The sequence below is a fragment of the Mytilus trossulus genome, chromosome 13 (genome assembly GCF_036588685.1).
Source record: "Mytilus trossulus isolate FHL-02 chromosome 13, PNRI_Mtr1.1.1.hap1, whole genome shotgun sequence".
NCBI lineage: Eukaryota > Metazoa > Mollusca > Bivalvia > Mytilida > Mytilidae > Mytilus > Mytilus trossulus.
In genome coordinates this window covers 7,036,593-7,054,880 of record NC_086385.1, presented here as the reverse complement: position 1 = coordinate 7,054,880, position 18,288 = coordinate 7,036,593, and the positions used below count along the sequence as shown (strand labels likewise).

The following is an 18,288-nucleotide window of genomic DNA, read 5'->3' as shown; positions in this document are numbered from 1 at the left end:
GTACTTGTAGTTTCAGAGAACATGTGGATTTTTTTTCAGAAGTGACGAAAGAACAATATTAAATTTCAATTTTTCTTGAATTATTGAGAGTTTGTTCCTTCAATAAATTGTCATGATTAAACAGTCATACAGATTGATTGATTGATTGATTGATTGATTGATTGATTGATAAGTTTGTTAGTTGGTTGGTTGGTTGGTTGGTTGGTTGGTTGGTTGGTTGGTTGGTTGAACCCTTTAAGAAACACATGAGACGGAAACGTGATTGATTGATTGATCATGATCATTATTGGTTGATTGATCATGATCATGATTGATTGATTGATTGATTGATTGAACGATTGGTTGGTTGGTTGGTTGGTTGGTTGAAATTCAAACACACATAAAACTGTTTAAATAGTGCCAAAACCACATAATTTGATGACCTTGACATTTGACCTTGTAACCTTCGTCAAGGTCATTGCTCCACAAGGTCATTGCAAAAGACCCTATGGGTCAAGGACCTTTTGTTTAAGAGTTTTGCCTAGAAATGGCCCTTTAAAAACCATCGATGGGAGTTATGTCCCTTACATGATGGTAAAATCAATATAGTCATAATGTAAAAAAAGTTGCCCCTTGAAGTACCAAGCATTTTTCACTGCTTATTTTTTTTGTATCTATAACCGTTCAAGAGTTATAGGGAAATCAAAGACATATGAAAATCTAAAATATGACCTTGACCTTTGACCTTGACCTAATTTTCTAAGTTAGGAATCAGGGGACTCAAATAAAAACATTCCAGGGTTATACGGTTAACGGTTTATGAGTTAAAAAAACATACCGACAAATTTATTCCGAAAAGATAGATAACTCCTATAAAATTTCTTCGAATCGCTTCGATCCAAATACGCCAAAAATTACTGAGGATGTAACGAACAATTTTGTAAAATAAATTTGTCATAATCTTTAACGGTTGCGAAGGAGATGCCATAACAAGGAAAACAGTGTTTGGGGAGATAACTCCTACAAAGAAAAGTATTCGTTTACGCAGGGTAAATTTCAAAAGCGCATAAACTGTTCGATATCATATACAAAATATCTAAGCGACATATTGCGAAACAAATGTTTATCGCAAGAACAAAATTAGGCGGAAGAAAAAAAAAATAATCAGAACAAATACAATAGGCTTTCCACAGAAAAGTGGAAAGACCTAATAACGCGCACCATTTATCAAAGTTGGTAGCCTTAACAAAAATATTCTTGATATGCTACCCTTTCAATCATATTGTTGAAATTTATTATAAGTGGTCTAGTATGCTCAAAACAGTGTCCATTCGATTTGTTGCGTATTCGATATTTTGAAATGAGATTGGAAAATCAGCCCTTATACGGATAAATCGGCATGTGCAATATTAGTGACGTTCCACTGTCTTTATAAATCAAATGTAAATATTGCTTTTCAAAAGAGCAAATACGTTAATTCACTTCCGGTTTTAATTTTCTTACGCCTTATTTAACATTTCAAATATACTTTTTTTTATTTAAAATCTTCGAATTCAAAGTTTTAATGTTGTACGTCTTGGAGATCTTGAAACGGAAATATTTCACATTATTTTTAGTACGACTTCTGATTATTGACATTATTTTATTTCCGTTGATTAATCATAAGAACGCAGACGATCCAAAAGTAACAATAGGTTAACTGTCTGATATATAAGTCCTATCTACTTTATATTTGCTAGATAAAATTAACTGTAGTAGCGAAATATTGAGTAATTGGACGAGAAATCAGATCTGACAATGGTGACAAAACAAATTCATGGACGTGAAGACATACAGGGGCAAGTTTCTATAAAATCATTCAATAAAAGTGTTATGAACTACCTGTTTAAGTATTAGCCCTGTTCGGGTTTCGGGTGACCTCGAATATATAACAGGGCCAATAAAGAAACAGTCGAGTAATTACACGATAGAATATCAATATCGTTGCTGAGAAAGAAAAAAAAATATCTTTCGCTGAATGCATATGTTAATTTAATATCATCATTTTATTTTTCACAAATATAACCGCCATAATAGCTTTTATGATCGCAATGAATATCATGAAACTAGTATCTGTCATTGGCATAGAAAAACATGCAGTCCTGTTCATCTTTAGCTGTTCCTGAAGGTTCTCCTTCCTCAAAGGCAAAGTATGCCATCGGTGTGGCTTTACCATGTTTTATCCACCGCCAATCACCGTTTGGGAGATATCTGTTAATATTTCGTCCTCCAACGTAATAGGAATTACTTAAAAGAAAATTGAAATCATCATCATCATCATAATCGTTTTCGCTGTGCTAGTTGGCACTCACACCACATCTTCCTATATCTAGTAAAGAAATAAAAGTCTCAGTTTCTTAATTATTTCAAAATTTAAAATCTTGTTAGCTTTTAAGTAACATTTGAATCAAATATAAATGTTCCAAACCATATAAGTATTTGGACCGTATTTGTATACCATATGAGTATATCAATACAGTATATGACTAATTAGCTCATATATGCATTTGGATTAAAGGGGTTAATCTTAGACAAGCATTCATCATGCATCATTGTCCAGTATCACTGTAATAAGGAAGTAAGGACGCATCCAGGTGCGTGAGTTTCTCGCTACATTGAAGACCCATTAGTGGCCTTCGGCTGTTTCCGAAAAATTTCCCCATTTCCTTTCTCAATTTTATCATAAATCTTTTATTGAATTTACAAATTAGTATTAAGACAATTAAATGACAAAAAGTACACATACGGTCCAGACCGCGTACGTGTACGGTCGAGTTACTCGTATGGTCTTGCACATAAAAAAACATAAGTTTTCATGTCGTGGAAATTGGTTCTATAAAAAAGGAAATGATGACAACAACATGACAAAAATGACAAGTTTATATACAACGAGTTTTAAATAAAGTCGGTTAACCTTCTACGTCCGTGTAACGTTTATCATATCAACCTTTCACGTTTAAATAGTAGGTGCAACTCAAGTATCTTAGTACAAGATATAACTGTACTTTCCAAACAAAATCTGTAGTTACTTTTCCCTGTTATCTTTAAAAGTAAAATCAAACCGGAAAGTCCCTATGAATTTTCTAATAATAAAATAAAGCAACTTAAAGCTATTTATACATCAAGTGATTCATCAAACACTGAGAAACTCGGAATTCTTTAAGCTTATAAACAGACAAACGTCTAGTTTAGTTAAGATATTGAATGGTTTCGAAGACTGCAAAATTATTAAAAACAAAAACCCCTGATCAAGCTTCAACGAATGTTTGTTAATACCTGTTTTCTTCTTCTGAAGGAATAAGATCATTACCATTGCCTCTTCTAAGGTTTCAAAGTTAGCCAAATAGGCTCCTGGGTCTGTACAGCTAGCCTGGTTAGTAAGAATAAAGCACCATGAATAGTCAGATATTCTAAGGACTGGTATCGATATAACATTTAACCTGAACGATTAAAAATTAAAAAAACAGTTATAAAATTTACTCATTTATAGTAGTACACATGAACATGATTCAAATAGATATTGGTACATACGGTCTGAAGCCATAAACCGTACCAACAATACTGGTTTAGTTGTTTGTTATCCTCCGAATGATATAAGAATAAAGAACTTTGACTCGTCATGTATTCTAAGGACCGCAGATTCATTCTTAATCACCAAGGATGACTGGGGAATAGAAATAGAAATATGGTCACTTGGTCTTCTTCCGACCGGCAGTAAAATTCTTGTCGAAGATGGGCGTCCGTTTGGCTGTGCGGGATGTATCAAGTTTGCAGTCATGTCTGGTCAGATTGGTGACGTTAAATCCGATGTAAAGAGAGTGTCACGCTCTTTGCACGTAAAGAACCCTTGTAACAACCCTTAGAGGGGCCCATAGGTTGCAAGGCAAAATTTCTGTCCCTATCCAATATACCATAATTTCTAGTGGTAGTCTAAATTACTCCGACTACCATCCCAAATGGCCTCTATCATGACTAGACCTACCTATTGTAGTTTTTGTTAATTTGTTCTCGTCCTGAATCAATCAATCAATCAATCAAATTTATTTGGGTTTCGTGGTATGAGCTGAACCACGAAATCAAATGTTCAACGAATCGGATATTTTCAATAGCCTTTGTTTACAGAGATTGGCGAAATAAGGAAATCAAATATCCCAGAAATAAGTTTTCAGACACCCATGAAAATTTATACCCACGGGAATTAATGAATCCACAGTATATACATTTTTAGCTGAAAATAGTGAAATATTCTTGTTCTTTTGGGAATTTTTGTTAAAAAAAATAAAACCACTTGTTCGTGGTTACATGAATGTTATAAGTTTAAACTTAATGTGTACAAATCAAGAAAAGTTGTAGTGTGTGAACGAAATTATCTACCAGAGGTGAAGTGATGGTTTCGTCCAAAACTGTTGCCCCAACACAAAATCCAAATAAGGCACATTTCCTTTGTTTAGATAAAGGATGATAAACAATATATTTACAAAGATGCAATCTAGCTATTGTTATAAAAGTATATGAATTATTTATATGTAATGTATACGTACAAAGGCTGCATTACCCGAAACTTTGTTATCACTGATGAAATAACATCCGCTGCCTATCCTCTGGTATGGCTCTTGGCAGCTAGCTGTTTAAAATAATGCATAATCAAAAGTAACATTCAAACTATTAAGTTGCTAATAACGGATGAAAGTTTTATTCAAATGTAAACTATTAACGTAAATCAGAATATTTTTCATAGAGATCGTAATTCGTAAGTTTTTCATCTTGTAGTTTTAGTCGTCTGAAGACGTCCCTGACATTATTAATCACGTGATTGATAGAAAAGTATCGTGATACATGTATAATGAATGTTAAGCTTTTTATCGGATGACAAAGGTGTATATGAACAAAAAAATCATAAACCTAGGAAACGATAGATTTGAGCAATGGCCGATTATGTCCAAAATGCGACGTTCTTTTTAATATTGCAAATGTTTTAACATTGTTCTTACTGGTAATGACGTCGCAAATTATAGTTCACATCGATTTTTTTTGTGGTGTTTGAAAACTTTAAAACAAATGAAGGAAATGTCCTTTTCGATTTCGTGCTCTTTACTATTCATTTGATTTTACTTGAATGTGAACTTCCTATATACATATATTTTTGGTGTTAAATATTAATTAAGTGTACCTATATCATTTTTCAGCAACCCCGCCCCCTCTCCCCCCCCCCAAAAAAAAATATATGGGAGCTCCTATTACAAAAAAAAGACAAGATCACAATCTATTATTGAAATGAAGTAAGTATTTTACAAACCTGGAGCTATGGTTTCAACCGTTTGAGTCAGCTGATTTAGTGTATTTGTATAATTTACCACCAAGTCTTGAAGGGTTTTTTCCATTGCATCAATTTTTCGGTCACAATTCCCACTATCTGCAAATTAATAAATAAAGTTATAACAGAACTTCAATAGCGTATGAAAAAAAGCGTTTTGCTATGTCTAAAATATCCTTTCAAATAGCAAGAAAAGTTTGTAACAAATACCACCATATATCAATAAATTCATAGAAAATATACTTACAAACTTTTGCAAGTAACAGTAAACAACTTCCGGTTATCAGTCTTTTTGTATTATTCAGCTCACATTTGAATACGTAAAATTTGTCTATGGCCTGTTATCTATGTTTTGCACAACGAGACATTCCTAGTTTCGTACTGCACAGAAATCTGTGTTAAATTAATTGGCCTGTCAATGACAATAAGACAATATAACGTTATTTACGATGGCTATTCGTTAAGTCATTGGTGACTTAAAGGTTCACACAATGTACATTACAGCCATTGCATTGGACATATATTTTTTCGGCATTAATATACAATTCAAAGCACTCAACCTTTTCACTTGAAAATCATTTTTTGTTGTTGTAATCTTTGATTAGATATTCTAAAGCGGATGAACAGTTTATAAATGTGTAGTGTTAAAATTTGACACCGTAACACGAGATATGACGGCTTATACAAGTACAAGACTTAGGCCGTGTTCACATTGACCTAAATTCGGTGTTGTGTTAGTGTAACTCACACGTAAACTAAACACAAACGCGTTCCCATTGATAAAACTCAATGTTTACATGTAGTTTAAATCATGTTTAATCTACACACAGTCGATAGTCAATGTAGGCCTTGTGTAGGTTAAGTGTACACAAAACTAGGCATTTAGGACTTTAGTTTTACTAGTAAAATTGATATTTTCGATAATTATTAGTATAGTTCTTTACAGAAATTGTTGTCTAAATTTTACAGATTTTTTTTTGTCAATTTTTTTTAACGTACTTTATTAACCCCTGATCAAGACTCAAAGCAGCATCATTGCCGAACCCATAAGGCAGCAACCAATTGATTTTCGGGGGGGGGGGGGGGGCTATTATGGTTGAGTATAAAACATAAAGGCAAGGGGGTGGGGGTGGTGAGCTACGGATTTTGTTTTGGAAACCAAAAATGTTTCCAGTTTTTGGCCCTGAAAATTTTTTGTTTGTTTCACCCTCAGCTGCCACTATATATAATGCTAAAATTGAATTCGACTTGTCACAAAATTTGTCCTGAAAAAAATCAATAGCCCACGCCCCCTCCTCCCTCCCCAAAAATGAAGTAAATAGTTGCTGTCGAATTCATTTGAAAAAATCTTCCCGACTCGACTTGACGTACACAGAAATATTCGCCACTGGTCTTTACTCAAACAACGATTCACGCATAAATGCATGACTAAAAAAAATGTGAGGTAAACGATATGTTTGTCTAGTATCTCAGATCCGTTAAATAACACTTAAAATAAATTAAAACCACGTTACCCTATTCCTTTACCAAAAACTCCTTGGAGAAGAAATACCATTTGAAACAAACAGAAAAGGTAAAAATGTAGTGATCCCTAATATCTCAATTTTTTTTTCCGGCTGTAAGCACGCTGCTGCAGCTAACTTTTTCTAATGCGTAATCGAGACATCTCTAGTATATTCAAAATACTACAAAAAATAAAAATGGCTTTCATAAAGTAGCAACCACTTAACTTAAAAAAAAGGGGAAGGGTTATTTTTTTTATCCGAGTCAGATTTTTTTTCGCGCGTACGTTTTTATTCCTTTTTTTTATGCTGGTGATCAAATACTTTTTTTTCAATATTTAACACTATAATGTATGGGGAAACTCTTGATTGAGAATAATTTTTTTTATCATCAGTATGACCATTTTTTTAATTTTTTTTTATCAAATTGGGGATCGGAATATTTCCACTTCCACCCCCATCCCCCTTTTGAAGAGAAATGGTTGTTCCCTTACCGCTAGAAAAAATTGTCCAAAAATTTTGAATTCAGTTCTACGTAATGAACATTTAAATGACATATAGTTTACAAGTGGGAACAAATCTAATGTACAGGTAGCTAAACAAGGTGTATAGATGTGAACAAATGTAATGTGAAACCAGTGTACACTACACTAAACTAATTGTAAACATGTTTACTCTACACGGCGTTTGGTGTGAACACGGCCTTAGTCCTGTTATGTTTGCCCTGGCGTCCACTTAAGGGCATACGATACAGTTTTGATCCTGTATTTACAAGTGCATGAAAATTTGCATATAGGCTATTTTTTACCTGATTAAATCAAATATGTAATAAAAAATATACCTTCATATGCTACTTTTTGAGAAAAATGAGGTCAACATTTTGTATACTTGCTCAAAATTCAGATTTGTGGCCGTAATTTCTTTTTCGAAAGAAAGACATAACTTTTTTGTTATAAAAGATATACGCAAATTGTTTTTTGTTAAATAATCGTTAATTTCTGTAGTTTATTAGTATCTTAAAAAAAATATACATTTTTTATTCAGTAATAACTCATATTTATCAAATGTTCATGAATTGAGTAAAAAAACGTCATTTTTTACTGCATGTTTATCAGAATTGAAAAAAAAATCCTCTATTTACAGTTTTATGAAATTCTGGCCACATCATCTCCCTGCAAAATGAAACAAATTGCGGATTTGAAAAATAGGGGTCCATGATCTCGTTTTCAAATTAAATCAGTTTGAATGATAAAAATCAGTCGAAAAATGCATCTTTTCCCGATATGTCACAGTTTAACGTCGCAAAAATAACATTTTACGTTAGCAACGTCATTACCTCCCCTGTAACTGTATCGTATGCCCTTAATACTGTTTTGTTTTTCTGATGTTCAATTAAGGATGTTTGCTCGACATGTTTTTGAATTTTTGTCAGATTTTTGATTTTGCCCATGGACCCCTATTTTTCTTTTTATAAATCGTTTACATGTAAAATTATAAGTCATTTGCAAAAGTCTTCTAAAATTTTATGTATTTTCTAATAGTTTTTGAGAATTTTAACTGGTCAGAAGTAAAGCTATGAAAAATCAAGAGTGAACATTTCCAGCCAAAATTTCAATATCTCGAATACAAGCACATTGACCCCTCTATTTTTGTTTTGCTTTTTTGATTCCTCAGTCAATACCCTATCAATATATACTATTGTTATGAAAAGCTATTCATTTTGAAACTGAGCAGCGAACCTCCATAATTATGTCATGTTTGCCCTGACTTACCCTTAATTATGTTATGTTTGCCCTGACTTACCCTTAATCCTGTTCTGTTTACCTGACCTACCCTTAATCCAGTTCTGTTTGTCCTGACTTACCCTTAATCCAGTTCTGTTTGTCCTGACTTACCCTTAATCCAGTTCTGTTTGTCCTGACATACCCTTAACCCTGTTATGTTTGCTCAGACTTACCCTTTATCCAATTATGTTTGTCCTGACTAACCCTTAAACCTGTTATGTTTGCCCTGACTTACCCTTAATACTGTTCTCTTTGTCCTGACTTACCCTTAATCCTGTTCTGTTTGCCCTGTCTTATCCTTAATCCTGTCATGTTTTCCCTGACTTACCCTTAATCCAATTCTGCTTGTCCTGACTAACCCTTAACCCTGTTCTGTTTGCCCCGACTTACCCTTAATCCAATTATGTTTGTCCTGACTAACCCTTAACCCTGTTCTGTTTGCTCTGACTTACCCTTAATCCAGTTCTGTTTGTCCTGACTTACCCTTAATCCTGTTCTGTTTGCCCTGACTTACCCTTAATCCTGTTATGTTTGCACAGACTTAACCCTTTATCTTGTTCTGTTTGCCTACACCTATTTCTGACTTACCATTACTTCTATCCTGTACGCTGCGTTTCACCTCCTGTTGAATAACTCTTTTTAGTTGTTGATTCACGGTTGACAAATTTAAATCAACAAAAAGTGGCGCCTTAACATTATCCATGAATGGAATTTGTATATTTGTATTTTCGTCCGCTTTGCAAACACGAAAAACTGTCAACATGTACAAAAAACAGACAATGAACACCTTTGACATCTTTTATATATTCCAATGACTTATAAAATAACGTTAAAGGTTCATAACAAAATATTATGTATGTTTTAATTAAATAAGTATGAAACAGTATTCTCCTTTCAAAGTGTTAGCATCCGGAAAATAGTAATTACACTTTTCATAATAGAGTAATGGTTGGACGAATGTTAAACTACATTAAACCAAAGGTGAAGGTAGCAGCTTTAACATTGCAATGGATTTTTTTAATCTGTACGAAATATGTAGAATCATAATGTTTCTTCCAATCCTTTGTTTCTTTGTATCAAAAATAGCTAATGATTTCAATGTTTAAATCTTATTTAACTGTTTTTAAATAAATATATTTGTATAGTATATCCATACGAATATTTCAGTTACATTTTTCAAATATACTTACATAAGCTGCATTTTCTTCCGTGTGGGAAGTTTTGACACTTTGTCCGGAGTTAAGTTACTTGTGGCATTTCTTTTTTTTTTGGGGGGGGGGGGGGAGGGGGTGAGCAGCTTTGATAAATTTAATTCTTTTTTTTTTTAATTTTAGTTTAAAATTGGTAGCAGACTATTTTGTCCTGTTCGGAACTAGTTGTGCTCGTGTTCAATAATGTTATCTTTAAATTATCTGTACCTAAACGGGATATACGGTAAAGTAAAGCGTTAGTGCAAGGCACGTGTCTGGTCTTATTCCAGACACGTTACATGATATACTTATGACGAATCGCGTCCTGTGTTAAGATAGCAAACATTTTGAAAAAATTGTGTATTTGATAGTTGCCACTTTACGTTTAACAAAAATAATTAGTGTACAATACACAAATGTTTTAAGTTCAGCAATAAGGCAAACCGAATTGATTTGAATAATGTAAATACAGTTAAACCTTACTATATCAAATCTTGCATAAACCGAAAACCTGTATAAACCAAATAAGTTATTAAGCATCGTCATACTAAATGGTATGCGTTGTGAACCTGATAATCGAAACCGAAAATCGGCCAAAACCGAACAAAACCTTAAGTCCCGTAAAGGTTCGGTTTTAACAAGTTTCACTGTATCGTACAACATAACTCATATTGTAATTATCTTCCAGTTCACTGTCATACATTTGTGGAAAAAGCGTGTGCTGTGTACAACAATAACGGGTCATAATGTAACGTTGTCAGCGTTATTTTCAAAACATCGTGCTGTAAGTTTGACATGACCTATCTCGTTTAATTTTGTCTCAATTCATTCGATTATTGTATGGTGACATTAACCTTGGAATGCAAAAGGTAATAATAGTTCTAATTTGATTTTGATATTTATAAATACTTGAACTGGATTGGTCAATAAGAATTTTTGCGTGAACCTCGACGCGTACTAATTGGCGAGTTTTGGTTGTGTCTATGGGTCACTCGATATCTTTCAGCCGGAAGTATGAATACATTTCTCGAAACGTCTCGCAGGTTTTCGATCATTTATACAAGTAGTGATTTTCATCTTTTATACGGCCTTTCTATGGCTAGCCTACCACGTGGCATTGTTACAGTAAAAAAATCGTTAAAATGTTAGAACCTTTTTGCCTTTTAACAAAACATATGTATTTTTCATACTTTGAATGTTTATTAAATATCAAGTGTAATGATAACGCAATTATGTAATGCATGCTTTGAGTCGGTCCAACTACTCGTTTATAAACGTTTTTAGCATTTGACATTTAGTGTTTCAAACATAGCATCTGGAAATGTCGGAAAACATGAAGAAAATTAGGAAACCGATATTTCGATAAAAAAATATGTATCTATTTTCGGATACACAGTGGTCGGAGAGCAGAAAGATAAGCAAACAAAATTATTTTTCTGATTATTTTTTATTCAATTTCATTAATAAATACTACCAGACTAAGAGAATATCCATTGTCAAGATTAAATTGAGACTGAATTTATCTTAACAATTTTAGAATATAATCAAAATTGTAATTGTATGCGTGCATTTTATTTATATCTCACACTTTTGATCAGTTATTACATTTGTGAAAATTATTTGTAACGTATGGGCACCAATGAACAGGGATGCGTACACAAAATTAGATAAATAGCTTAATTTCAGATGGACGTGAATAAAAATATATGTATGTTTATTATAAAATTTAAAACTAAGTAGTTTCAGAAAGGAAGTTTTTGGTAAAAGTTAACAGACGACGACGGAGGACGGACGCCAAGTGATGAGAAAATATGACTTGGACCAAGTGAGCTAAAAATATTGTACAATTCCAAATAACAAATGAAAAAGTCGATCTTTAAAATGTATATTCCAATAGTACATGTAGCAGGATATATACACATTTCTATTCACAACTCTCAAACATTACTTTCAACTGACTAGTGCAAGAACGTACACACTATTACATAGTTTAAATAAATGTAGTATTACTTCATTATTACCTTCTTCTCTTCGTATTCAATTGAAATGGAACCATATATTCAGTGGTCATAGGGTCACATATTGCTTTTCTTGCCGACAGAATTGCTTCTTTAGAGACTAATGAAAATGCTTATGCTACTCAAGTTGAAAATGTACTTTGCAATTTCAATACGGATACTTCCCAGCTCTTCCCTTGTAACCGTCAAAAAGCAGATACACAAAAGATTGTCCATGATAAGTATGCTGCTGAAATGGTTGTAAAAAGTAGTACTGACATTGATGTAGCAGTATTAGGAATTGCAGTGCTCGCAAGATTAGGTGTGGACAAATTTTGGATAGGTTTTAGAAGGCATAAATACTTTCGACTGCTTCATGTACATGTCATATCAAATGCGTTTGGTCCTCGTGTAGCAGCTTTTCCTTTCTTCCATGCATTTAGTGGGTGTGACACTGAGTCGGCATTTCATCGGAAAGTGAAAAGGTCAGGTTAGCAGACATTGGAAGTATTCTCAATGTAACGGACATTTTTGGCTGATTGTGTACGAAGACACAGACATGGATATCATAGAAGTATTTGTTTGCATCATGTACGGAAACATCACCGTTTGTTGTTAAAGAGGCACAATTAAAATCGATTGCAAGGAAGCAGCGGCCTTATTAGTATAAAGCTGTTCAAAATTCATAAATCCATGGACAAAAAATTGACATAACCACCTGTTGCCGCCATTTTGGGACCGGATGTCACTCTTTTTCTTCACGTACGTATTGATTTTTCGTACTTTAGGAACTGTAAGTTTTATCAAAACTGACATTGGAGTATACCTATTACACAGGTTTTAATTGATTTACGAAATGTTACAAATTGGATATGACGCCATTTGCAAAATAAGCGGTGGCCATCTTGAAAAAATGAGAACTTTTTTATGGCCAGCAGCTAATTTTTTTTAATTATCGTTTTTTCCACCCATATACCTAATTTCATGATTGTATCACGATTTGCACAATTATTTCTATAATATCTTCCACTATAAGTATGATATAATGCGGGGTTAACACATTGCCGATTATTGCTCCCGTTTCAGATCAGACAGCGATACGACACGAAAAGGGAAAAAGTCGGATTACTATCCTCTATCATGTGGAATGACCTATCATTGTATGAACGCAGTCGTTTAAGTTCGTAACAGATTCCTACGGGTCGGGAATGGTCCGAATAGTTCGGCGAAGCACCCCGTAAATATGTGCGTCCCGTAACATTCGGGGAAACTCAGCCGATTTTGTCTAGTCGGATAAAATCGTGCCTATGTTGTGACAGATTCTGTTTTATCGGATCAAAATCCTATGGAACGGGAATGATCTGGAGAATTTTTTTCATTGCTGTGTTACTGTCGATTGAGACCAGATTGCATCCAAATCTTGTCGATTGCGAACCGTTTTTGCCGAAACCGTTCCGGAACAGTCCCTTTATTACTACCAAATTCGTCAATGATACCTACGTCAGAGTCCTGACAATTACAGATTACAATACGACTGAGCCCAGATAACGCCGTTTGCAATGCAATAGAGCGGACCGTGATAGTATTACGTTCCTACAGTACCTGCTCATTCTGAGTATGCCGATAGTTGTCGAACGGATAACTTCCGTCATCGTCGGTTCACTGTCTGGTCACTGTCTGATCTCTGTCGGGTTACATTCGGTAGAATTGGGACGCAGTCGTGACAGACTTGGTCGAATTTTAACAGGCGAAAGATACAAATTGGATTAGAAGCAGATTGAGAACGGGATTATCGGGATAAATTCGCTTGGAAACGGTTGAATATCAACGCTTCCTGAACAATATCGGATTGTTGTTGTGATTAAATTATTTGTTTTACATATTTTAATTAAAGTTTGAATTTCCATCCACTGATTTTGATCAGACTTTTGAAAATTTTTAATCGGGAATTGTCTTGTCAAGGACGGCAGTAAAAATTGTGAATGTGTGACCCCAGCTTTAGAGAAAACACAACTTTAATCGGATAATATAAATAACCAAATATTTTGACATTACATCGTATCACACACTGCTATTTACGGAAATTTGAAGAACAGCGAAATTTAAAAAAAAAAGGTTGTGTACTAGTACTTGAACAACAATCTGAGGCGGATAATTGATGTTTTGGTTACAAAAACTATCGTCCTACATTATGCACATGTTGTCTGCTTCTGGTCTTGTATGACTTAATTAATTAACTGATCGTTCTTATCACCCACGCAAAAAAGAGAACACGTACACGCTCCGTCTAAACCAACTAAATCTTTGACGTTTTAACAATCAAGATGCACACACTTTTTTATGACACGATCGGTATCTTTCGTCAGACCCGTTTCTTTTGTGTCGTTTACTTCATTATAAAGGATATATGAAGTGACCAACTATCAACAGGAAACATAACTTAGTTATTCTTTGTACTATTCAAATAAAAAAAGGACTCTAATGGGTTGTGCAGCATAAGGAGGTGGTCGTGGCATAAGCTCTGGAAGGGTTGGTTGTTGGGATTGTTGAATTTGAGGTGGCTGTGGCTGCTGAAGTTGTTGCGGCTGTTGATCCTTAAAAAAATTGTTTGCAATTACTCAAAATGTGAAGGTGTTTGAATGGTTGTATAAATGCAAAAACAAATTAAATGTAACATTAACTGACAACAATTAATCTAAAGAAAAACACCAATCGATTTAATTATTTAAAAAAACTTACCTCAAATTGTTTGAAAAGCTGCTCCAAGCCTTCCTTCATATTGGTCAACTCCAAAAACGCATGCCAGCCAAGAGAACATCTTCCTGGATTTCCCGGATTATTATTGTACCAGTTTGTATAACTTTGTCACTTTTGTCAACACTACCGCCATGTGACGTCTTAAAGACGTACGAATCTCAATATTTCCCCTGATACTTTGTTTTTTGGTAAAAGCGTAACTTTCCATAATTATAAAACGTTAATTTCATGAAAACTGTATGAGAAATTATATCAGAATGATGTTGGAATATGAGATCCACTTATTTATAATACCAAGTGAGTGCTATAATTAGTGGGTGTTAGACATTACCCTTGTCTGAAATAGACATCCATTGCGTGGAAAGTCTCTATAACTGCAGTAAAGCGGTTGAGAAAAACACTCCTCTCATTATTCAACCAATGAAAAAAACTCCCTGTTTAGTCTTTTTCAAGTTTGTTGACTCAACTTTCTCACGTTTGTTTTTTAATTACCCACAGATGGTTAAGTATGCTTTTCAATGTGGCAGATGTTTGGTTAATTACCACACTTCAACTTCAAAACCATAATTTACTAAAAGGAAGTCGTGCTGATGGGAAAAACTGCATTAGCAAACTCTCATGTGGTTGATCAATGTTCTCACACTATGCTATTAAGCCGAATACAGTACATGAAAGGAAGTCATGGTTGTGTAAAATAAACGATTAAAAAAGAATGAGTTAAACATGTGGTGTTTTGATTTGCTCGTGCATGTTGAACTAATCTACGCTTCAACGTCAAACATAATTAAAATCATAAAAAATCACAAAACTCTTTGAGCATGCAATACTTCCAGTTTTCTATTATAAAACATTGATCGTCATATTTATTTTCAGCTTTGTCAAATCTTCCTTGCTTGTTTTTATCAAGAATAAATAAACATCTGAAGTTTTGTCTATAAATGTAAAGTAATAGTGCATTTGTAATAAATTCATCCTGTCTTCACTCCCACCCGAACTGTAAAATTTGAATTGTGTAAAATTCTGCTTGCTTATGTCTAGGATTAAGGTAGTCTAAAAATGAATTTATAAGTGTTTAGTCTTAAGAATATATCTTCTTTCTCTTCAAAGTAAAGCATATACAGTGGGGGACATTCCCAATGTAAAAACTCTCACTTAAGACTTACTCATAAAACTTATAAACCTCCATTTTAAAATACCTGCTAATATTCCATTTTTTTGTTGTTGTATTATTGATTAACTTTGTTTGTTGGTTGTGATTTTAAAATCGTATACAATCACAAATAATTCAATGACTGCATACTATCGGTACTATCAGTGCTATGATGTTATAAATATCTATTTATAGTGAGTTCATTATCTAGAACAATACTACCAAAGAACAAAACGATAGATTTTGTGAGTTTTATGTATGTTTTTATTATATTTTATACGATTCTATCCGTTTGTATTAATTTCTATAATTTGTACAAGGGAAATAACTAAGTCAATCATAAATACAATTTGATGCATGAATCACAAGAGTTATCGCTCTCTAAACAGATAAGATTATCAAACGTTGAAAATAATGTAGTGTGCTAAAAACAAGTCTTGGAAGTGGGTTTAAATAGGTTGAACTTTCATCATGCTTTATCAAAATACTTGAAAGCTTGCATGAAACGTTGAAACGACTGAAATAGATAGAAGCTGCTTATTGAAATATGTAATTCGCTATTACATGGGAGGTAACTCTACGCAACAAAACCCATTCGTAACTTTTATTTTTTGCTCACTTATAGAAAAGTCTAAAGTTTTGCTAATGTTTTCTCGCCACACATAGAAATTGTCAAGAAAATGGGATATGTATGGTTTACTAGGTGCTGTCTTCAAGTTTTGTTGATTTTGATTGTGACACCTTATGGTGATGTCCTGGACATTAAAAATGTGTGTAAGGTCGAGAAAGACTTGGACTATATCCCTACTGGATATTCTTGTACCTTTTCTAGAACTCGTGACAGTCAAGTCTATCTGTACCAGGGTAAACCCATCAAAACAATAAACTGTTAACATAAAATCCACTTTAATTGTGTTTGGGATAGTCGATCCATGTAATTATGTCAAAGGATTGATGCAAAGAACCCTTGTAAATGGACAAAACTGTGTAAGTTTAAATTATAGGTTTTATTGTGTTTGTTTTCATAACTAGCTGTCCCCATAGTCAGTTTGCATGTATATAACAAAGAAGATGTGGTATGATTGCCAATGAGACAACTATCCACAAAGACCAAAATGACACAGACATTAACAACTATAGGTCGCCGTACGGCCTTCAACAATGAGAAAAGCCCATACCGCATAGTGAGCTATAAAAGGCCCCGATAAGACAATGTAAAACAATTCAAACGAGAAAACTAACGGCCTTATGTATGCAAAAAAATTAACGAAAAACAAAACGTATGTATGTTGAACATTCGAAAGTCTCTTATAGCATGTTCAAACTAAAAAGTACACATGTGTTTCCAGGTCAACATGGTTTAGTTCTCCCCAACTCCCTATTACCCACATAAAATGTTGAGGGTCCAGTGAAAAACACATTAGAACATGTTAGAAACGGTCAGGTAGTAGGAAACAGACATTTCGGGGTCTTTTATAGCTGATTTTGCGGTGTGGGCCTTGCTCATTGTTAAAGATCTTACAGTGACCTATATTTGGTCTCTTGTGGAGAGTTGTCTCATTGACAATCATACCACATCTGCATGCTTCATAAATACATAGATATCTCAGAATAGTTTTAAATATTGATATATTGAAATATTGATATTGATAACTTACAGTTTGTTGCAATTTGTTTTGTTAACCATAGTTGTAATTGACAGTCGTGACTATTGATGATCATACTTAACCTTCAGTTTATTGAACAATTTCTAATCATTGATAGCAGTTGAATTTTCTATTGCATAGGATCTATTGACTGTAGCTTTGCCATGTTATTATGAAGATAAGAAAAAGAAGGACACGGCAACGGAAATTAAAATTTCATAGACAAAAATTAATCTCAGAGAAAATGGAAGAAAGAGGACACTGTTTTGATCTAAAATGAAAAATTGTTTGTTTGCTGTTACCATCCCACTCAAAACGTTGCCAACTCTTTCCTACTTACCTTTTGCAAACAGATTTTTTTGGGATGTTTTTTTTTGGTTTTCTTTTTTTCCATATCTGTATTTAGATTAAACTATGCAACAATATATATAAAAAAAAAACTAAAACAAGAAAACATTTCAAACAAAATATGATATGCACAAATAATAAATATTCTTAAATATCACCATTTTGAGCAAGATTTTTTTTTATTCTACCTACCAACCCATTATCTGTTGATGACTGTGGGCAACCGCAAACAAAGATATTTTCAGGTTTGGTCTTAAAACAAACATAATAGATACTGATAGATGATATGTTAGATTTTTGTTTTGTTTTAGATGTAGTTAAAGTGTTGGCAGGTGCTTTTTTTAGCTGTAGTGGGTGTTCTGTTAAAGTTTCGTTGGGATTTGATAGAGTTAATGAACTGTGACCAAGTGAATGCTCAACAGAGGCAACGAATTAATGTTCACGCACCACAAAATATCCCTATCCCTATTCATCAACTACCTCAAAGAATAAGAAATACACCTGATCTCTATGGACAATGGGAAATGTAAAAAAAATTGTACACAACTACATACCTCTTGTTGATGATATCTGTCACCTTAA

General features: G+C 33.6%; 1 protein-coding gene across 1 annotated transcript; it reads right to left on the bottom strand.

Annotated features, from left to right (window-relative positions):
• Nucleotides 1–2,084: 2,084 nt before the first annotated feature.
• LOC134695373 (uncharacterized) lies at nt 2,085–9,476 on the bottom strand. The gene is made up of 5 exons (XM_063556603.1): nt 9,207–9,476; nt 5,315–5,431; nt 4,560–4,642; nt 3,261–3,388; nt 2,085–2,265 (listed from the first exon to the last, which is right to left on the bottom strand). The coding sequence occupies exons 1-5, from the start codon at nt 9,412–9,414 to the stop codon at nt 2,085–2,087; spliced, it is 717 nt and encodes a 238-aa protein (XP_063412673.1). The 5' UTR covers nt 9,415–9,476.
• Between the last annotated feature and the right edge of the window lie 8,812 nt (nt 9,477–18,288).

What these genes read in the sequence shown, in the direction of transcription:
- LOC134695373 (XM_063556603.1), bottom strand. Translation starts at nt 9,414, where the DNA reads ATGTCAAAGGTGTTCATTGTCTGTTTTTTGTACATGTTGACAGTTTTT. An exon ending in GGTTGAAACCATAGCTCCAG is followed by an intron (nt 4,643 to 5,314) that starts GTTTGTAAAATA and finishes TATTTTAAACAG; the next exon opens with CTAGCTGCCAAGAGCCATAC. An exon ending in TCGTTGAAGCTTGATCAGGG is followed by an intron (nt 2,266 to 3,260) that starts GTTTTTGTTTTT and finishes TTTTCTTTTAAG; the next exon opens with TAATTCCTATTACGTTGGAG.